Source organism: Vigna angularis, chromosome 8, assembly GCF_016808095.1.
Source record: "Vigna angularis cultivar LongXiaoDou No.4 chromosome 8, ASM1680809v1, whole genome shotgun sequence".
Classification (NCBI taxonomy): domain Eukaryota; kingdom Viridiplantae; phylum Streptophyta; class Magnoliopsida; order Fabales; family Fabaceae; genus Vigna; species Vigna angularis.
The window spans coordinates 11,200,779-11,224,424 of NC_068977.1; the positions used below are offsets into that span (position 1 = coordinate 11,200,779).

The 23,646-nt window shown below is 34.4% G+C and overlaps 1 protein-coding gene across 1 annotated transcript; it reads left to right on the forward strand.

Moving 5' to 3' along the window:
* The first annotated feature begins 13,014 nt into the window (after window positions 1-13,014).
* LOC108345203 (GDSL esterase/lipase At5g33370) lies at window positions 13,015-15,012 on the forward strand. The gene is made up of 5 exons (XM_017583781.2): window positions 13,015-13,315; window positions 13,507-13,634; window positions 13,719-13,961; window positions 14,051-14,303; window positions 14,525-15,012. The coding sequence occupies exons 1-5, from the start codon at window positions 13,060-13,062 to the stop codon at window positions 14,758-14,760; spliced, it is 1,116 nt and encodes a 371-aa protein (XP_017439270.2). The 5' UTR covers window positions 13,015-13,059; the 3' UTR covers window positions 14,761-15,012.
* Window positions 15,013-23,646: the final 8,634 nt, after the last annotated feature.

The window sequence follows — 23,646 nt, forward strand, 5'->3', positions numbered from 1 at the left end:
GTCTGGCTTATAGTGAATGCTAGTACAAACAATATTCACAGTGGATTATGATTATTGTTATGTTGAATGAAGCTATATGTATGATCATTTGTAAATTAAACCAATATATACTTTTTTGTGCAATCTATCTCATCCTTTATCTCTTTTATCTTGTTGTTTATCAATTTTTTTTATCACCTTTTTGATTCCCAAATTAATTGAGATAAATTTTTCGATTTCATAGAACTAGAAAAGAGTAAATCTCCTTCAAAAAGTTTTGAAAACCCACACAATCCTCCTTAATTAGCGTAGTAAAACCTTGTATTCTTTTCTAACTATTATGGTTTAGAATTACATTCTATTATGGCTAAATAGTTTTAATCGATCTTAAATTCTTAAGTTTGTACAACACTTTATCATAGTTTTTTATTGATTGCATACTTGTACGGTTGTCAGAGTAGAAGTCTTCAATAGAAACATTAATGTTATGTAATTCTCTCCAGGCCTTTATCCAACGTGTGCTTTGGTTCTGATTTATACATTATATATTTCTGACTGCATAGTGAATAAGGACAAAACATACAAGTAAAATAGCATTTTACAGTGCATGCATTAATGGACATTTAATGTTTTTGAATGTTTATATACGTTAAACATTAATGGGCTTGTCAGAGTAAAAGTCTTCAATAGAAACATTCCTACAATGTTATGTAATTCTATCAAGGCTTTTATCCAACGTGTGCTTTAGTTCTGATTTTCCATTGTATATTTTTGACTTGTAGAGTGAACGATGACAAAGCATACACTAGTAAATAAACAACTTTTTAACTCGCACATTATACTTCGTTTAGAAAAAAACGAAGTATATAAAAAAGCGGTGGCAATTTCGTAATTCTGGCGACACTATATGCCTCGGTTCAATTTGAACTGATGCTTAAAGGGGTATACTGCCTCGGTTCTTTGACCAACGAGGCAAGAAACCCTATTGAATGAGACTTTTCACTTGACAACTTTTTTAAAATAGGTCTACTGTCTCAGTTCTCTGACCAACTGAGGCAAAAAACTTTGACAACTTTTTCAAAATAGCCCTACTGACTCGGTTCTCTAACTAACCGAGCAAAAAAACCCTGACAGCTTCTACAAAATATGTCTACTGCCTCGGTTCTCTAACCAACCGAGGCAGTATGTCCTGCTAGAAACTGATTATGAACGTTTCAAATGCATTTTGTCAACCTTTACTACCTCGGTTCCATTTTAACCAATGTCATAGGCCCTTTATGTCTCAGTTTAAGCGCGAACCAAGGCCTATAGTTAGTAGATATTTTCAAATTTTTCATTTACAATTTTATTTTGAATTTTTTCTAGAAGGTTTACGCATCGGTTGTTTTTATAATTGAGGTAATAGTCTCTTCGATAGTTAAATTCTTGAAGTGTAAACACAACAAACACAATTTTGGTCTTTCTTCTTCTTCTTCTTCCGCCAGAGAACACAAACTGCTGCTTCCAATCCCGCTTGAACAGTTTGCTTCTCTGCCGCCGCTGCCTCCACTACTGGTCGTCGCTGCTGCCTCCACCACTGGTCGTTGCCATTGCCTCCACCACTGGCTGTCGTCTCCTCTACTTCATCCTCATCAGCATCGCCGCCTTCATCCTCCTAGTCCTCTTCCTTGTCTTCCTCATATGGATCATCCTCTACCCCACCAAGCCCCGCTTCACTCTCTCTTCCCCATCCCCAACACTCTCTCTTACCATGCAGGTCACCCTATCCGCCCACAATCCTAACTCTCGCGTCGATGTCTACTAACACGCATTCCACCTCCACGCTTCCTATCGTAGCCAACAGATCTCCCTCCCCACCGCTGTCCCCAATACCTACTAGGGCCACTACGACTTCACCGTCTGGTCGTCCTTTTTTCTAAATAGGCAAAAGTCCCAATTTGTTTTTGAAAAAAAATCATCTATTGCCTCGGTTCGAATCCAACCGAGGTAAAAGACCCCCACATACTGTCTCGGTTCAGAACCGAGGCAAAAAGGCTACCCCTTTACTGCACTGTATATACCTCGGTTCATGAACCACTGCGTATAGACGAAAATTATCGGTGTCGTTTCCCTTTACTGCACTAGTGATACAAGAAAATAACACTTCATAATACATGCATTAATGGACATTTAATGTTTTTGAATGTTTATATACATTAAGTATTATTTGTTGTTCAAAATCATTTTGTCATAGGTCATGTCAATAATAAATGCATTTGGTTTAGTACAATGTTCAAATATTGAAAGACGATGTAGGGTGTTAGATACATGTTAATGAAAGAATTCTTGAAGTATAATATTAGGCATACTTTTCATTATATTGTTTTTATATAAGACATTTTCATTGATGACATGTTTAAAACTTCGTCTTATAGTTTAGAGCTTATATTCATTAGACAATATATTTGCGTCAGATCTTTTTCTACTAACACTTATTGAATACAAAGAGTTAAGATTCAATGTTTTGTCATTTTCAAGGATAGATATGTTAATTTCAAGACTTGAGAACTTATCCTTAAGTTTTGCATAGGTTTAGACGATGCTTATCATAAATCATCTTTGTAAAATTTGTTTTGTCCTTAAAAGAGATTTTCACGCTTACTATTTTACAGGATCAATTCAAACACTTGTGTGTGGGTATCTTAAGCCTTATGTCTTACTAAGTTTGTGTAGGCTTCTCTTACTAATCAGACACTTCTTCCTATAACACGTTATGTTGTTTGGTTCATCTTTTTCTTCTTAAATAGCATCTTTGAGATTGTAGCTTGATAGACGTTGTTTGCAAGATTTCTTATGATAAGTCTCTTAGGTTTGTACTTTAGACACTTTTGAGAATAAGTCTTTCAGGTTTTTTCTTTATGGTTACGTAGACATCTAAATGATTCATTTGATAGATGCTTAGATGACTCAATGTTGTTTGTTGCCATATGTTCATATGTTCTTTATTTCTAAAAAATATTTCATTAAGTATATTTTTTATGTTTCAAAACTTCGAGTTATGAGACAATCTAGTCTTTTTAAACGATAACCATAGTCATAAACCTCCTCAACTTAATCTTTACTCAATGTCAACTCTATTGAATTTGGATCTAGACCCACTTGATTCAACTTAATCTAATCAATCTAGATTTTATACAAATCCAATTAAGTGGATTGAAGTTAAAATCATAAAATATGAAATTGAATTTAGAAAATTTTCATTTACATAAATTTAAATTATTATAGTTAAATTACATAATTTGAAAATTTTATCCAACTCTCAATTGATGGTTATTCGCTCCTTAGTTACTCATTGGAAATTTGAGCATGGCCCAAATTATAATGAACTATGTTATTTTTGTGTTTAATTTTTCTTTATATAATCTTTTGTCAAATTGTATTACATATTGGGTCTTACATGTTTCTAATGAGGTGATATTGAGCGCATCAATTTTACTTGTATTTTTTTTATCTCTTTTCTTTATTTAGACCTATTTAATTATCGTTTCCAACTTATTTTTCTAATTTAAAATACAAAATAAACATTCTTTATTAAATTAAACACAAAAAAAAACAACTTCTAAAAGAAACATAATATATATAATATTTAATACTTATTGTTTCGTTTGTAGGGGCTGAGTCGTCTAATGCCTCCACGTCCTCCTCTTCTCGTCTCTCGGCCGTCCGGTTCTCGCTCCTTACTCCTCGATTTTCTCTTCTGCGTGTGGGTGGGAGACCTGCGAAAGATTCTCCGATGCCAAAGTCAGTTTGAGAGCAATGACGTTTTTCGATAGAACAGTAATAAATGTGGAGTCAATGCAACCTATCTACCACTCACCCTGGATCTGTATTTATAGTTTTTGCTATGGGCTTGGGATTAGTGAAAAGTTAATCACGGCCCAAATCCAGCCCAATAGCTTTTAGCAGCTACTTACCTTAATCATAATCCTGATCTGGTTAATTAGCGATGTGGTCGTCCGGTGTCCCGAAGTTTGGTCCTACGTTCGGCCGGCCCATATAGACAATCTGGTTAATTGGCGATATGACCGGCCGGCCTCATATGAATTGCTATTCATCCGGATGGCAAGCGGTAAGGTTACGTAATTGGATAATCGTGGACCCACGGACGTCTGGCCTATCACTGCCCGACCCCTCCTGATGACGAACGGCAAGGTAGCATGATTGGACCATTACGGTTATGCGAACGTCCAGTCTGTTCGCTGCCCGATCCCTACTGGTAACTTATGATTTTTCATAACTTCGCTTAATGATTAAGCATATGTAAAAACAACGTGTTTATTATTGTTTATAAGTGTATGCAAAAAGACACTAAAATAAATTAATTTTTAAATTATGCTGGATTAGAGTCGCCTAGGTGAATATGCTAGTTTAAGTTAGGTTTAATTGCTTCCTTTGTCCCCAGTTTGGTTGAATTGTGTCAAATTCATCCTCATTTTTAAAAAAGTTTCATTGTCGTCCTCACGTGGTGTAAAAGTTTCATTGTCGTCCTCACGTGGTGTAAAAGTGTCAATTGAATCCAAACATAGAAAAAATTTGTGTCAAAGTAGTCATTTTTCCTATATCTCTGTGTCTTCCTTTCATACAATCAAGTACAAATATTCATTTTACCTTATCCAATTTAAGGCTTTTCATAGCTCCAGAGATATAGGAAGACACAGAGATATAGGAAAAATGACTACTTTGACACAAATTTTTTCTATGTTTGGATTCAATTGACACTTTTATACCACGTGAGGACGACAATGAAACTTTTTTAAAAATGAGGATGAATTTGACACAATTCAACCAAACTGGGGACAAAGGAAGCAATTAAACCTTTAAGTTATTATTAAATTAATTTCGTTTAGCGTACAGTAATATACCGATGCTAGAGTATTAATTCCATTCTTTTGGTCTTGTCATAGGGATGTAAAATTGATTTCTTTGAACAATTAACATTTTTATTTTATGTCCAAGTTTTTCGTATTCATAGTAAATTAATTTCTGATATTCTCGCCTCTTTTCTTTTTGGTGAAACTTTATTTACAGTTTTTTTGTTGCTTTGTGTTTGTTCGAAGAACTAGTGGTAAATGAAATTTTAGACTGTTTTCGTAAGAAGGAGGTTTAAGGCTGGATAAAAAATATTTGTATTTGTTTTTGTAAGGCTTTGTATTGGGTCTTCCAATCTTTGTTTTTTTTTTCATCTCCAAATTTTTTAAAAATTTCAATATTATCCTTCTAAATATAGGTAAGAAAGAGAAATTGGAAGAAAAAAAAATGAAATGATAAAAGGAAGAAGAATAAGAAAGAGGAAGAAGATGAATCAGATCACAATATTTATTGACAAATTTTAATGACAAATTTTTACTGTTAAATATTTATCGACATAAGTTTCCATCGGTAATTAACAACAAATATTTACTAACAATTTTTCTTTTCATCAGTATTTACTAACGAAATTCCTATTACGTTGGTAAAATTTACGAATAAAGATTTTATCAACGAAGTTTTGGTCATTGGTAGATTGATAAGTTTGATTTACCAATGAATTTTAATTGTTACTAACAGATTTTTGTCATCGATAATATCAATTTTTCTTTTAATGATTAATGAAATTAAGTGTTTTAAGTGTCTTGGTAGATGTCATATTGCATCACAATGCCTTTAAAAAAAGACTATGGTTCTTAGAGGAGTTGACATATAATAGTGAAAAAAATTATGGACAATGACTTTACCAACGAGATAACCTTCACTCATAAGGAAAAAAAAGTTGTGCCCATCCTCTAACACTAACATAAGTGATAGAGGACCAAGTGAAAATGAAAAAGAAAAGCAATGAAAAAGGAAAAGAAGAAACAAAAAAGTCCAAAAACACCTCAAAAAAAGAAGTTAAAGATGAATCAAAGGTGTGGAAGATTGATATTCCTTCCTACGAGGTCATTAAAAAGGAGATCATTTTTGTCAGAAAAGTTAATAAAGAAAGTTCTTCTTATTGAACAACCTCCATACCTCCTCACTTGTAAAGGAACACTTATATGCACTGTCACATCTTTTGAATCCAAGGTTTTTGTCTCTTGACTTACAAAAACTTTTAAAAGAATTTGATGATGTATTCCACAAAGAAGGCCAAGTGGTATTTCCACCTTTCAGGGTATAAAATATCAAATAGATCTTGTTTCTGGAACTAGTCTACCAAATAGACCAGCATATAAAAAAGCTCCTCAAGGGACTAAGGAGATATAATCTCAAGTTCAAGAGTTGTTGGAGAAAGGTTGGGCTCAAAAGAGTCTTAACCCTTATGTTGTGCCTATTTTGTTGGCGTCTAAGAAAGATGACAAGTGGAGAATGTGTTGTGATTGTAGAACTATCAATAATATTACCATTAAATACAGACACTCAATCCCCAGGCTTGATGATATGCTTGATGAATTGCATAGGTATACCATATTTTCTAAAATTTATCTAAAGAGTGATTATCACCAAATAAGAATAAAAAAGGTTTATGAGTGGAAAACCATTTTTAAGACCATGTTGTGACTATATGAGTGGTTGGTAATACCTTTTGGCCTTACTAATGGACCTAGGACATTCACGATACTTATGAATCATGTCCTTAAGGATTGCATAGGTAGGTTTATAGTAGTTTACTTTGATGAAATTTTAGTGTATAGTCAAAGTTTTGCATGAACATATAAGACATTTTAGAGTTGTTGTTTCCACTTTGAGAGACAATAAACTTTTTGCAAATGTAGACAAATGCACATTTTGTGTAAATAGTGTAGTGTTTTTTAGTTTCATTGCCAAAAAAAATGGGGTTCATGTTGACATTGAGAAAATCAAGGTCATCCAAGAATTGCCTTTTGAGAGAATATGAGTTTGTAGGGTTTAGCAAGCTTTTATGGGATTTGTTCGTAAATTTTGTTAAGTTTAGCTTCACCCCGTTAATGAATTGGTCAAGAAAGATGTGTCTTTTATTTGGGGTGGGAAACATGAGTTTGCATTTAGGCAACTTAAGAAAAAGCACACCAATGCACCCATTCTAGCAATATCTGACTTTTCAAAAACTTTTGAGTTAGAGTGTGATGCATCAGGTGTAGGCATAGGTGCAATGTTGTTGCAAGGAGATCACTAATTGCTTACATTAGTGAAAAACTTCATGATGCCTCCTTTAACTACTCGACCTATGACAAAGAATTGTATTCATTTTTGAAAGTCCTTTAAACTTGGGAACACTATTTAGTGACAAAGGAGTTTGTCATCCATATTGACCATGAGTCACTTAAATACTTGAAGGGACAATATAAGTTGAATAAGAGACAAGCAAAATGGAGGGAGTTTTTGGAGCAATTTCTATATGTGATAAAATAAAAGAACGATTGAAGTAATGTTTTGGTCAATTCTTTATCTAGAAGAAACAACTTTTTTTCAAAATTAGGATTCCAATTTCTTGGATTTGATCACATATCTGAGTTGTATGTTCAAGACTCTGATTTATCTTGTATATTTGTTATCTATAAAAAAAAGCACAAGGAGGTTTCTATGTTTCTTAGGGCTATTTTTTAAAAAAAGTTAAATTTGTGCCGCAAAGATATTGTAGAAAAATCCTAGTGAAAGAAACACACAAAGTGGGGCTTATAAGACTCTAAGCATTCTAGAAGAGAAGTTATATTGGCCACACATGAGAAAAGAAGTCCAAAGACATTGTCATAGATGCATTGCATGTCTACAAGACAAGTTTAGGACTATGCTCCATGGTTTATATACCCCTTTACCTATTAGTGGTAGTGGATTGTTTTAGTAACATGACTCATTTTATAGCATGCTACAAGGTAGATGATACAAGAAATATAATAGGTAGTCACCCTGTAATAACATGACTTAAATTTTCAACGTCTTGTCACCCTCAAACTGATGGGTAAACAGAGGTAGTCAATAGATCTCTAGGAACAATGTTAAGGACAGTCCTAAAGGGTAACCACAAATTTTAGGATGAGTATCTTCCTCACATAGAGATTGCATATACTAGGATAGTCCATAAAACTACCAAAGTCTCTCCATTTAACGTTGTGTATCATTTCAATCCTCTCACTCCTTTGGACCTAATATTTCTACCTACTCCTAGTGACTTTATTCATAAGGATGATGTATTTAAGTCTGAGATTGTGAAGAAAAGGCATGAAAGGGTGAAACACCAAATACAACAACAAATAGAGAGATGCATGAAACAAAATAACAAGGGAAAGAGGGAAGTCATTTTTTAGGAATGAGATTGGGTTTGGCTCCATTTGAGCAAAGATAGATTTCCAAAACAAAGAAAGTTCAAACTCAATTCTCATGGGATGGTCCCCTCAAGTAGGTAAAAAGAGTTCACAGTAGTCCATACATGCTAGATCTACTGGTGATTATGAAGTAAATGCTACTTTTATTGTTAGTGATCTTATTCCTTTTATAGGTAACACAAATGAGCATATCTACTCTAGGATTCTTTTGTAAATATTAAATTATTAATATTTTTGGGCATTTTATTATGGTCCTAATAGTATAGGATTTTATTTAGGCCTTGTATTTGGACCATATTTTGGGCTCGGACCTAGTTGTCTAGATTGAGCCTAGATGAAGATGGACCTAGCTTTGGGTCAAGGTGTGCGCGCCTAAAATTAGGGTTTCTTAAACATAGAAGAGTGAAAACTTGCCTTCACGTCTTTGCTTATGTGCACAAGGGTGAGGAACATGTAATTTCTTAGGTGGCAAATAACACCTTAAGCGTACTTTCTTTTGAAATTCAAAATTCTAGACTAGATTTGGCTCTCCTTTTTGGAGACCACTTTATGGTTTTATTAACCTATAAATACCTTTACTCATGTATTTTTCAACTTGAATTTAAGTAATGAAGTGTTACCAATTGTGTGCACATGCCTCTTGTTTGAGTTCAACTTAGAGTAGAATCCCTTTTAGACTACTCTAGCTTTCTTTCCTAGGAGTTTTGCCTCACCTTTATTAGGATTACTTCACTTATACTAAACCAAAACACCTCAATACTCCATCATTGTCTTAGCTTCCATGTCACCTAACTTCATGTTTTCATCATCTTTCACAATGGATGCAAGCAATCTTTGAAGAAGGTTATCATGATGTCCCTCACCTACTATCAAGAGGTTGACATGCGTTCTTTGAGAAATGGAAGTAAAAAGTAGAGGTTATGGTACTTGAATCTCTTGAGCTAGTAGATCCATCTACTCTTTACGAGATGTGAAAGGCTGCTTGGATAGGTCCAATGGCCAAATGAGTTCACAATCACCTCAAGACGTAGCTGAAAGAATTATAAGTACAAACCTTAAACTCAAATCAATTTTCATTAACAATATTGATGAGTTCATGATAGACCATGAATTTCTTGAGGAACTTCCTAGAAGAATCACAAGGAGCATAACTAGAAGGGAGGTCTCTAACCCATCTTCTTTGTCTTTATTTTCTATTTTTTTATGTTGACTTTTCTTATGTTGACTTGTCGACCTTTGACTTGGATTTTTTTTGTAGGTTAGGCTAGTGCCAACTTGAGAGAGGATAACAATACTTGAAGTGGAGAAGAGGAGTTGGCTTAGAGCTAAATAAGTAGAGCGAATTTTAAAGAGTGGAAGAACTTGGATTTGAATTTCATTCCTGAAGGTCAAAGGTGCTACATATGAAGGATTGGAGACTAAGCTAGGGTTCTTTCCTTTTCGAAATGCCTCATTTTTTTACCTAGCTTATATAACCTTAGTTTTTGTTTTTGTTTATACACCCTTTAGCTTTGTATTTTTGCTAAAAATCCTCACCATCAACTATAAAAGGAGATCTTCTAGACTTATGTAAAGATTGAATATTTTGAGTAAAATTACCTTATATATATTTGACCCTTTTTTTTAAAGTTCTGTCCTTTGAGAGTATCTTTTCTCTAGTCTTATGTTGAGCTTTGAGCTTAAGTGGCAACATCGCCAATTATCTTGGATTGGTGACACTTAGTGTCAAGTGGCAAGCTTCACTTTGATTCCTCTTCCTCTATCAAGCCTTTCATGTTTTACTTCATCTTTTCTTTTCTTTTTGTTCCATCTATCATGTTTACTATTCAACATTTATGTTCCATTTGTGTTGTTTTTATTTTTTTTTAATTGAGTTCCTTTCTTTCTCTAGAGCCTTAGAACTGAACCTTCATATCTAGATAACTTAGGTTATCTTAATGTCTAGTGGGGTCTTCCTTGAGCTTAAAATTCAACATACAAATGTGGAAAACCACCAAACGTCTGATAAAACGTGCTATCTTGGATATCAAAATAACGCGCTAAACGCCACCAAAAGATACATAATTATTTGATATCTCAAACATGTCCAATGCATAAGACATAAAAGGCGTCAAACATTATAGAACTCCTAACAATGTGTCGAAACACCATAACTCTTGAACAAAACGATAAGGCATATGAACATTAAGTTGTGCTAAGCGTTGTTGAACAATATACTTTAGTCTAAACAGTGCTATAAAACAAAAGGCTTATAAGATCATAACATAACATACCAAACACTTTGCTTTCGAACAATGCATTTATCAAAACATGTTGACATGTGACAAAATGTTTTGAGTACGCAACATGCTTAACAATCATAAACATTTAAAACATTTAGTGTTGTACGAAAAAATGTCTCTTTGCTTGCATGCTTTGTTCTTGTTATCTGTGTAGGTAATGTTAAAACATAAACTTCATTGAAAAGCCTTTCACAAAGGACAGAAAGATGTTGAGAGATAGGAAAATATTCTTAGAATGTTTTCTCAAGCTTTGCATTAAAAGGTCGTACAAGCTATATTTCAATAAAAGCATTGATAAAGAAGATCCACTGAAGAGAAGATGTTGTTGTAGTTGAAAAAGGTGAAAATAGGAGAGAAAAAGAGAGATAAAGATAGACAATATGCTCAAGAAAGATCATTAAACACTATTTATACTCTACCTCAAGCATATATCGTCTGATGTTATTCAACCTAAGATGAAGAATCTCATAAGGTCACAAATTGTATTGTATTGTATTGATCCTCTTCTTGGGAGTAACTTAAATCTATATTTGTAATCAAACACTGAATGTGTTTGTACTAAATCATTGTATTGAGCTGAACATTCTAGTCAGGATTGGCTAGGAAATTAGGAGTGGTTGATAATACTGCATGTATATCAAGAGCCGTTATAATACCTGAAAACCAGGAGTTTACCCACTCAGACTAGTCAGGAATGACTAAGGCATCAAGAATGGTAATAATACTTGCAACTAGGAGTGGATTAAACTCAGTTGAAATCTTAGATAAGATTAGTGAAACTTGTCAAGAGTTCTAGATGTAACTCAGGTTGAGTGAACTAGTATAAAACCATTTGTGTTATCATTTTCTTTATTTGAAATGTTTTCTTGAAATTCTTTATTAAAAACACAATCGTCTAACACCTATAATAGATTGTCTAACCCTTATTATTAATGACAAGGTTGGGCCCTCTTGGGCCATAAGAAACCTCAAGAGTGACACTTTGCTTACCAAGGTTGAGAATTCTCAATCTCTTGCACATGTTGCAATAAAAAAGCATGAAAATGTCACATAACAAGTCACACTACATGACCTCTGAGGCTCCAAAATTTGAGAGTTTGATAAAGAATACTTGTATAAAGAATTTTTAACTTATTACTTGTCACTTTGAAGTAAAGATGGTTGAAATTTCTTAACACTCATTTTCATTGATTTTGAGGAAGTTTATAACTAACACCATGTTCTTTTGCCTAACTTTTATAGCCACCACCTCATTTTTAGAAACCGATAACTATGTGCGTTCTCCTTAAATCACCTGTGTGCTTAGGTGAATTACAAGTTTACTAAGTGTTAATTATAAAATTAGTTAAGATAATTATTACTTTATGTAGTCTTATGAGTGCATTTTGGATTCTAGTTGTTTAAGATGCATGAGATGTGTCTTTTCATTCACCTTGGTTGACAGTTTCTCTAAAGAGAAGAATGAACTCCTCTTGTATTATCCATTTTGAACATTTAATAAAATTCTCTCTTTTATTGAGTTTAACTTCAGGAGTCATAACTTTTTTTTATTCTTATCTTGATAAGTTTTATTAAATAGTGAATTTGTTTATACTTATATTTTAAGATTCATTATAACAATGACATTTTCTTCTCCAACTTGAAATCTCAATCCATTTTCTATTTCATTTGAATACTTCTTTATGTTTTGCTTAAAAAACGCAAGTTAAACCATGGATATGTCATGTTCTACCAATCTTGTTTGTTTGTTCAAAGGTTTAAGTTCCTTATATCTCTTTAAGTTAATCAAATTCTTTTCAATCTTTTACGTCAATAAAGGACACTTAAAGTATTTAGTTTTATTCTTGAAGTTGTTATCCCAATTCTATTTGGAATTGTATGTCGAATTCGCCAAATTTAGTTGGGAATAATGCGTCGAATTCATCTAATAATACGAGTAATTTACCAAAGTATAACTTGAAAGAACGTAAGTTTTTTTTCCCTTGGAACTGTACCTAATCCTCTTTATTCAAATTAATAATGCCTGTTCAAATTAGATGGCCATTATTTTTCACGTCATAGTTTCGATTTCGATACAGCATTTAAAGATTAATATTAAATGATCCGTATTCTTTTATTGGCTTCCATGAAATCTACCAATTTTCTTTCATGGACTATTGAATTAAGAGAAAACATTAAAGAACAAGAAGCTATACATTTGAGGTCAAAATTGCTCTTGAGTGTTGTGGAAGTAACATAACTACAGAAGACAATATCTAGTTGCATCATAATGAATCTAACCTATCACAATTACTTATGTTTTTGACCAATGCACCAGATTTAGAAGAACATAAAACCTTCAATAATAGAGCAATAAAGCAACCTCCTAAACTAGTAAGACATGTATCAAATCCTGTGACAAAGTCCATTATATAAACAAATCAATCCTTGGAATTCTTCCATCCACATCACGAAAACTAGCTAGTTCTCACACAATAACCCTATCACAGGTTCATTTCAATATGGCATTCTTGCCAAAATTTTCACCTTTCACCATTCTTAGTTTACTGTTATTAGTGGTTGGAGTCATTGTGTCTAGGGCTGAAGCTAGGCCAAGAGCATTCTTTGTATTTGGAGATTCACTTGTCGATAATGGAAACAACAATTACTTGGCTACCACTGCACGAGCTGATGCTCCTCCTTATGGCATTGATTACGCTCCAAATCACAGACCAACTGGTCGTTTCTCCAATGGCTACAACATTCCTGACTTTATCAGTTCAGTTTACATCTCTTCCCACATTTTCAACCCCATTTTTTTTCTTTTAGCATGCATCTTACAGAGGTCTATTTTCATGATCAAAATTTGTTGTTATGAACCATTTTTGTTTTCATGTAGCTTAGTTAGCCGATAAGAATAGCAATTAAACATAAAGTGTCTGTCTAAGTAATGATTGTGTCGTTTTCAGGTCAGCGACTTGGTGCTGAGTCTACATTGCCATATTTGAGTCCCGAGTTGACAGGAAATAAGCTCCTAGTTGGTGCCAATTTCGCTTCAGCAGGAATTGGCATACTTAATGACACTGGAATTCAGTTTGTAAGTTCATTAATAAGGACAATTGTAAAACTTAGTTCTTACTTTCAACTTAAAAAATTGATGTTGCATGCAACTTTTATACAGGTAAACGTGATCAGAATGTATAGACAGCTAGAATATTTTCAGGAGTACCAGAACCGAGTGAGTTCTTTGATTGGAGCTTCACAGGCAAAGCGTTTAGTGAATCAATCACTAGTTCTGATTACAGTAGGTGGCAATGATTTTGTGAACAACTACTACTTGGTGCCCAATTCAGCAAGGTCTCGCCAATATCCACTTCCTCAATATGTGACATATCTCATCTCAGAGTACAAAAAGCTTTTGCAGGTAAAACCCTATTGATTAAACAAAAGGGTTAACGCATAATGTTGTTGTCATAACTATTTCTCTCATTTTTTCATCTACGAATTCTGCAGAAGCTGTATGATCTTGGAGCTAGGAGAGTTCTTGTGACAGGCACAGGACCTTTGGGTTGTGTCCCTTCAGAACTGGCCCAACGAGGCAGAAATGGAGAATGTGCTGCTGAACTACAACAAGCAGCAGAATTGTTTAACCCACAACTGGAACAAATGTTGCTACAACTCAACAGGAAACTTGGAAAGGACGTTTTCATTGCTGCAAACACAGGAAAAATGCACAACAATTTCGTTACTAACCCCGAACAGTTTGGTACTACACATTATTTTTCATGTTATCTAACTCCATCTCCTCTTTGTCAAGGTTTTACACTGTGGTTGCAGTTATGTTACAGGCATTGCAATTGTGTTTCATGTTACTTGAAAGACAATGCGGTTGCCGTCAAAACATTTAAAATCATGTTCTAACTAGTGGAGTGATAAAGCAACAATTAAGGTCTAAGGTTTGTGTTGTTGTTGTTGCTGCTGCTGCAGGGTTTATTACGGCAAAAGTAGCTTGTTGTGGACAAGGACCCTACAATGGTCTTGGATTGTGCACACCACTCTCCAACCTGTGCCCTAACAGGGCGCAGTATGCATTTTGGGATGCATTCCACCCATCTCAAGAGGCCAACAGACTTATTGTGGAGGAAATCATGTCAGGTTCTGAAGCTTACATGAATCCTATGAACCTTAGCACCATCTTGGCTTTGGATGCTATCACCACTTGAAGACAAGCGAACATGATCATCGTTTGATGTTATACTTGTTTTATAGTTTATTAGTTGTAATTGTGAGAACTGTATTCCTCCGTATAAGAGAGGAACAAAACTTAAGAAAATAACTTGGGTTTTACCAAAAGTTACTGTGGAGGATATAAAAGGCTACACCGATTCCAAAAGCTACATCATGTTCCACTGTCAGTTTTTTCCCATTCTGTGGAGGGCACCCAAAGTACTGAATGGATTAAATACGTTTTTGTTTCCCCATTTCTTGATTAATTTTTCTTTCAAATTGAATCCTTAATCAATTAAAATATTTTATTTAAGTATTGTCTACCTTCATTAGTTCTATTTTCTACAAGTTAATTACTGGTCTTTAGACCTCAACCAATCTATAAAAAATCATCCAAAAATTAAATAATTCATTAGAATTAATTCTTTTTCCTTGATTTGAATTTGTTTAGAACTAGCTAGTTTTAAATAATTTATAATTTGGCACTTAAAAAAAAAACTAAAACAGAATTGAAATTAATCATTTAAATATTTGTATTATTTATTACTTCATTGCTATATGAAAATATATGAATGAACAGAGAAAGGAAAGAAACGATCTTTCTTGGCTTGAGTTGGGTTGAAGTTTAAGCTTTTTCACTTACGTTCTTGTATGGGAAGCATAATAGTAGTTTCTGCCAAGTTTGAGTGGAAGGGTCTAAGCTAAGCCCACCACCATTTTGGTGAGAAAAGGTGATGAGATCTCAATTAGCCCAAAAAAGGTGTAAACGTGGAACAAAGGAAATGTCATTAGCATCACCGAAGGTAGCAAATAAAGGAGTCTGTTTGATTCTTTGTGTCATATGTTCTTAGGTTTCTAAGATATGATCAGTTTTGCTTCCAGCTTGCTTAACTTTGAGTTTTGCACAAATTCATCCTAAGAAACCTGTTAACTAGAGAATTGATACGCGATCTGATCCACAGGACAGTGTTCATGCATTAAGCTACGAATCAAACACCTCGTGCTTGGTTGTTGTCAATTTCTTTTCACCAAAGCAAATTAAAAGACAACAACAATTAATCAGTAATTGAATGAAACAGTAGCATCATTAGCCTAATATGTGTTATCCATCTTGCTCTATTACGAGGCATGACAAATTATGTTCGTCCATTGTAGGTCTGTTTTGTTCTCTGTTTTATTACATTCTTGGTTGAGTTTGTCCTCACTTGATTTAAAGCAAGCATTTCTAGTGAGCCTTTATCTGTGCTTTTCTTGGTTTTTTAGGTTCTTTCTGTCCAGTATCCTGTCTTTTCTGTTTAGAATAGCTTTCTTTCGTTTTAATCTTTTTCTTGTTTGTCTTCATCATTCTCTGGTTTTGTATGCCACGTGAGTGCGATGGAGTTGTTCATATTACACTTGAGTTGTCTGCTTAAGAGACTGGACTCAACATAGGAAGCATTCTTTGATCTGCATAATATACCACTTGAGTGCTTCTTTCAATCACGAGTGATACACTTTGAGAGGATCTCCATTGCACCTACTTTTACTTGTTTTTGTTGTTTTTCTTTTATTGTTTAAACGGTTTGTTCTTTTGTGTTAGCCTTTCTGATGTCAAGACAATAAGCTATCCGTGATTCCAGTCAGGAAATTATGCAAAATTTCTCTTAATCATAATTGTGAAAAAAAAAATATAAATACGAAATAATAATACTCAAAATAGAACTATTGAAGTTATCCTAATAAAGAAAAATTACAATTTCACCATTTTCTCTTAACTTATTTTTTTGCCTATGTTTTTTCTCTATTGGAATGAATTACAAAAAAATAAGCAACATGTATTTATAAGTACACACAAGCAATATTCTTCCTTCACTTTGTTTTCCTATTTTTAAGCTTTCTAAAATATTATTGATTTTCTATCTCTTAAAACCAAGAAGTAAGCATCCTTAATTTTTTCTCGGAGATGCAATTCTCTTTGTTGAGTTGACCAATTCTAAAAATCTCCCACTTGAAGATTAATTTCAATCTATCTTCACACCTTTATCATTGCAGCGATTTTATTGTAGCAAGCCAATTGAAGTTGAGCACAATTTCAGTTTGTCAATGGTTACCACTTTTGTTAACATATTTGCTGGATTCTTACTTTCGAGAATCTTTCTCAATGTTAGCGCCTCATCTTCAAGCAAAGATCTAATGAAGTGATAACGAACATCAATATGTTTTGTCCTAGAGTGAAATTATGCAAAGCATTGATCTCTTGGATGAATCCCAACTCTCTTCACAATACCTGAAGCCATAATAATTCTTTACTAGCTTTTGTTACTACTACATACTCAGCTTCTGTAGTGGATAGAGCAACAATCTTTTTCACCTGTGACATCCAACTAACATTGTAGTACCAACAGTGAAAATGTAATCATTAGTACTTTTTTGGTGATCTACTTCACCTCCAAAGTTTGCATCTACGTAACCTTATACTTTAAACTCTCCTTTGCTGAAGTACAAACACTCACTAGTGCAGTTAAAGGAATAAACATCGGTTATTTTTTGCCATAGACATCGGTTTGAGAATCGAGGCATATGTAGGTGAGACAAAAAGTCAGGAGGATTTGCCTCAGTTCTCTTTAACCGAAGCAATATCTAGGATTCGACTCGGTTCTCTTTGAACCGAGGCAATATCAGTTCTTCCAAAATCTGATTCCTTCTAGGAGCCTTCAGATTGGGTATCCTCCGTGAATGTCATCCTCTAGAACCAGAACATTATTCACATTCAAGCTATTGATAGGGGGTGCCCATCCTAGGGAAGAATGAGATGAGGAGAAAGGGCAGCAGAGGGAAGTGGGTGGCGTCGTCGGTGCCGCCGGGGGCCATGACGCAGACGTCCCAGACAATCTTCTTCTGATCGGAGACGACCTGGAGGAGTAGAGATTGGAGACAGGAGGACCATGGCGACGGCGTAGTCGGAGGGTAGGTAGAGATTGTGGAGGGCGATGTGAGCCTCCATGTGCAAACACTGAACGAAAGCCCTAAATCAGAATCGCGCCGCTGCTTGCCTCTACCTGCAACCTCAATCAGACCTGTAGAAACCAGATTTAACATTATATAACCATAATGCAGGGATCCAATTCAGAAACCGCGCCTCCAGAAGCAATGCGAACTGCATCAACCATAATTGCACAACCATAGCAACTCTCGCCACAGCGGCAACATGCTTTAGGGATTCTGAACTAAGATTTGTGCGAGTTGATTTCTCTGATTGCAGGTTAACGATGAAGGCGCGAGGGAGATGGTTGCGCCGTTCTGGTGACGGTGGCGCAATTAAGGGTTTCTGTCGTAGTGTTGCAGGTCCGACGATGGTGATGGAAAAAGGTTAAAACGCGGTGGTTGGCGCGACGTTGAAGAATGTTACCAATAAGGAGTATTGGTAAATCTTGAAGAAATTTGTTTTGATGATGCTGCAAGAAGTTTTAGTTGAAGAAGATATTAGAATTAGTTAAAAGCAATTTGTAGAAATTAAATGTAGTAGGAAATTCTTGTAAACTTGCATTTTTAACTGCAATAATCTATTATGGAATGACAATAATCGATTATCACAGAGTCATACAGGAATAATCGATTATCACATCATATAATCGATTATTACATTTTGAAAACCCTGTAACGGACTTTAATAATCGATTATCACTTTTGATAATCGATTATCAGTGGCAGTTGGGAGATGTCTTTTCAGTTTTTTGACCCTGCACGAAACTAGGCTTATAAATAGAGGTCTTCACAGCTCTTAGAAAGAACTTTTCATTTGAGAGTATTAGAGCTTTGTGCCTAAGGGAAGTTCTCTGTGAGTGAAAAGGATCTATGCCATTTTGAGAATATAGTTTGTCTGAGGAAGTTCTCAAAGTGATAGAGTGCTCTTGCCTGGTCTTGTGAATAGGAGAAGCTCGCGTTTTGTGTGTCAAAGGTCGGAGCGGTTCTCTTCAAGTTGGCTGAGCAGGTTCTTCCGTTCGTTTGTCGAAGGAAGGTGTTTTCTATTCCTTGCTTATTTTGATTATCTGATTGTAATCTGCAAACCATATTTTTAGTGAAAAAGGTTAATCACTATTTATAGTCATTAACGACTGGACGTAGAATCTTTTGATTCGAACCAGGATAAAAATTCTGTGTTGATTTTCTTTATCCCTAAACTCTTAGCACATCAACCGTTCGATAAAAGTTCACTAAGAAAATCAATTTTTGAAACCGATTATTTTAACTTGTGTTGTGATCGTTACACGCTTTCCGCTATCTATATTTTATTCCGCTGCGCAACTCTATAACGGTACCGATTGTTCCAACAATTGGTATCAGAGCTTGCTTTGATAGTTTTTCAAATTTTTCGAAAATGGGCGGTCATAACCAAGTTTATGCTGAGAGTGCTTCTATTGATAGACCTCCTTTGTTTACGGGGGAAAATTATGCGTTTTGGAAAATAAGAATGCAAATATTTTTGGAGTCTATTGACAGGGGTATTTGGGAAGTTGTTATGAATGGACCAATTGTTCCCACTATTTTTGTAAATGATATGCAGGTAGAAAAACCATTTTTACAGTGGACTATGGATGAAAATAGAATGGCACAATATGATGTTAGGGCTAGGAACATAATTTTATCTGCACTAACCCTTGATGATTCTTTCAAAGTTTCTGTTTATGAAAGTGCTCAGGAAATGTGGAAATTTTTAAGAGTCACTCATGATAAAGTCATAGATGTTGTTAAGTTGACGTTGTCTGATTCAAGCTCCTCAAGCTCAAACAATTCAAATGAACAAGAAAATCTATGCTTAATGGCCAGAAATGAATCATCTAAAAGCCAACTCTTGAAGAAAAAGAAGGACAATCAAGGCTCCTCATCAAGCTTTAAATGTTATGGATGTGGTGAAAGAGGCCATATAAAAGTCGTTTGTCCAATTATCAAGAAATTTCACAAAAAGAAGAAGGTTCACATTGCTTGGGTTGATAATGACTCAAGTAGTTCAAGTGATTCTGTTGAAGAAACAAACTTATGTTTGACAGCTAATGTTGATGACACTGCAAGCCAAGTAAGTTGTTCTAATTCTGAATCTAGTGAATTTGATGTACAAAAGGCTTTTCTTGAATTGCTTGATGAATCTGAAAAATTGAATGCTGCTCATAAAAATTTGAAAAAGGAATTTAAAGAATTGCGAATTAAATATGAGAAGGCATTAGATGAGGAAGTAAGTTTGAGAAATAAAATTTGCAACTTGGAAATGAAAGAGTCTTCAAATGTTGAACATCCTGTTGAATGTCTTTCATGTAAGAGTCATATGCTTGATATTGATATTCTTGAAAATCTTCTTGAAGTTGCAACTGGAAATAATAATGTTGAAATGCCTATAACTGTTAAAAAGGTTTATAAAAACAAAAGTGTTTTTAAAAGTAAGAACCAAATTAAAAGAACCCGTAGGGTATGGGTTGAAAAAGGAACTATGTCTTATAGAAACCCAAATGTTGTCACATGCTTTTATTGTATGAAAAAGGGGCACACTTCTAACAAATGTAGAATTAAACATTTTGATGTTCCAAATGGAAAATATGCTTGGATTCCTGTTATAAAGTAAATTGTCTCTAACCTCAAAGGACCCAAATGAGATTATGGGGACCAAAACTCTATTGTTTTGTTTTGCAGGTTAATTTTTCAAAAGGAAAAGAAGACTCTATGGTATCCTGGTATTTTTTAAAAGCTTTGAAATAATTTATGAATGTTAGATGTGTCTTAGGTTGAAAATTTGGCCCAAATTTGTGTTTTTCGAAAATTAACGTAAATAATCGATTACCAAGGGTAATAATCGATTATATCGTCCTCAAAATTTGATTTTGGCAATTTGGCTCGCAAATAATCGATTATTTAAAGTAATAATCGATTATCTTAAGTCACAGCGTAAAAAAAAAAAAAAAAAAACTTTTAAAATTTTTTTTGAGTCTGTTTTTAAAAGGGGATTATTACATTCAGGGGAAGATATATGAGTTTGTTAGATATCTTGTTTTTATCTCTATTATGGATTAATTAATATTGTTTGTACTTCTTAATTAGAGTTGAATTTCTGTTTTTCTTATATTCCATGAGGAATTTTGTTCTTTCATGTTATGAAATTTCAATTTTATTTCTGTTTTGAAATGCATCAATTCTTTTGTTGAGGGGGAGAAAAATTTGAGGGGGAGTTTTTCCACTTTTTTACTTTTTGCTTATGATCAAAAAGGGGGAGAAAACTTCTAATTTTAGTAGTGCAATTATTACTAACATGTTTGTAAGTATGGAATCTGTGCAGGAAATTAGAAATGCTTTTAACAAATTGAATTTTTGATCATCATCAAAAAGGGGGAGATTGTTACCAATAAGGAGTATTGGTAAATCTTGAAGAAATTTTTTTTTTAAGCTGCAAGAAGTTTTAGTTGAAGAAGATATTAGAATTAGTTAAAAGCAATTTGTAGAAATTAAATGTAGTAGGAAATTCTTGTAAACTTGCATTTTTAACTGCAATAATCTATTATGGAATGACAATAATCGATTATCACAGAGTCATACAGGAATAATCGATTATCACATCATATAATCGATTATTACATTTTGAAAACCCTGTAACGGACTTTAATAATCGATTATCACTTTTGATAATCGATTATCAGTGGCAGTTGGGAGATGTCTTTTCAGTTTTTTGACCCTGCACGAAACTAGGCTTATAAATAGAGGTCTTCACAGCTCTTAGAAAGAACTTTTCATTTGAGAGTATTAGAGCTTTGTGCCTAAGGGAAGTTCTCTGTGAGTGAAAAGGATCTATGCCATTTTGAGAATACAGTTTGTCTGAGGAAGTTCTCAAAGTGATAGAGTGCTCTTGCCTGGTCTTGTGAATAGGAGAAGCTCGCGTTTTGTGTGTCAAAGGTCGGAGCGGTTCTCTTCAAGTTGGCTGAGCAGGTTCTTCCGTTCGTTTGTCGAAGGAAGGTGTTTTCTATTCCTTGCTTATTTTGATTATCTGATTGTAATCTGCAAACCATATTTTTAGTGAAAAAGGTTAATCACTATTTATAGTCATTAACGACTGGACGTAGAATCTTTTGATTCGAACCAGGATAAAAATTCTTTGTTGATTTTCTTTATCCCTAAACTCTTAGCACATCAACCGTTCGATAAAAGTTCACTAAGAAAATCAATTTTTGAAACCGATTATTTTAACTTGTGTTGTGATCGTTACACGCTTTCCGCTATCTATATTTTATTCCGCTGCGCAACTCTATAACGGTACCGATTGTTCCAACAAAGAAGAGGGGTAGATGAAATTCGCGCCTAGGATTCTGTTTCTGGATCTGTCTGAGTTTTCCTCTTTGCAGGTGCGTGCGCGAGGATGACGAAGGTGATGGCTGCACGCGACTTGGAATGGTTGCGATTGCGTTCTCCAGTTGACAACCATGGACGTGCTCATGGCGGAGAAGATGAAGATGGTGGTCGTGGCGTCCATGGAGTTTGGATGAGAACGAAGGCGCTGTGGTGGCGGCTTGCGGGTTTGCGCGTGGTGGCCGACGGCGTGGTTGAACGGTGGTGCTTGAGGCGACCCTAATGGCTGGTGATGGTGGCGGCCTGATGCTGGGGTTTAGTGGAGAGGAGAAATCGCGAGGGGGAGGGAGGCAAAGATGAGAGAAATCGCGAGAGTGCGAGAGAGAAAGAAGAACAGTAACTTCGTTTTTAGATTTTAACCTAAGGGCTACTACCTCGGTTATATGAAAAATCGGTGCCTAAACTCTTTAACTGCATCAGTTACATAGCAAACCGGTGCCTAAATCAGTTAAAATTCATATTATATGCCTCGGTTGGCCTTCTACCCGAGGCAGTAACATCTATAGGCATTGGTTCATATATAACCGAGGTATATAACCACTCAATATTTACGAAAATGCCACCGCGCTTTTATACGCTTCGGTTTCAATAAAACTGAGGCGTATATAGCGCGTTAAAAAATCTTTTTTTTACTAGTGATTTCTCTATAGTGCCTTTTAGATATCTCAAAATCTATTTAACAGCTTTCCAATGAGCGTTACCTGGATTTGACATAAACCTACTAACAACTCCCACTGCATGACCAATGTCAGGCCTTGTAGAGACCATTAATTGCGTACATCAAACCTCCAACAGCTGAAGCATACAGAATTTCAGTCATGGATTTTCCTTCTCTGTTTGAGGAAACTGTTCTTTGGATAGACAAAAATGACTAACCAAAGATGTGCTAATTGCTTTGGTGTCTCTCACGTTAAATCTCTGCAACACGGTTAATGTATTCTAGCTAAGATTTTATTGTTTACCAACAACAACTCTAATATTCTTGTGGTGATAGTTGCATGTACATATAATTTTATTGCACAAACAATTAGATTATCTTTTTGACCATCTAGTATATTGGAGAACACAACACTCGTAATATCTTTTGAAGTTAGTTTCTCTATCTATAATGATCATGTATATATCTAGATGAGGTTTTACTCTAAAATTCTATTAGAAATATCTTTGTAACGAAAGAATAAACTTTTAAAAAATGACTGATGCATCTTCAAAATTGTTTTAGGAGTAAATTTTTTTTATTTATATGTGCATATGAATTTTAAAGGGCCAAATATATTCTAATATATATATATATATATATATATATATATATATATATATATATATATATATATATATATATATATATATATATATATATATATATATATATAATTCATTCATTAGTTAGTTTGGGTACCGAGGCCCTCTTTCTTTAGCTCCCAAGATATGCTACCAATTAGCACAAACCGATTAATCAAATGGAAAATCGATTAACAGTTAAAGTGTGTTGAATGTGGATCAAATCATAATTTATTAAT

Bases quoted from the DNA above. Each gene is read 5' to 3' on its own strand.
- LOC108345203 (XM_017583781.2), top strand. From the start codon at position 13,060: ATGGCATTCTTGCCAAAATTTTCACCTTTCACCATTCTTAGTTTACTG. The intron at 13,316-13,506 runs GTTCAGTTTACA...TGTCGTTTTCAG, and splicing joins CAACATTCCTGACTTTATCA to GTCAGCGACTTGGTGCTGAG. The intron at 14,304-14,524 runs GTACTACACATT...CTGCTGCTGCAG, and splicing joins TACTAACCCCGAACAGTTTG to GGTTTATTACGGCAAAAGTA.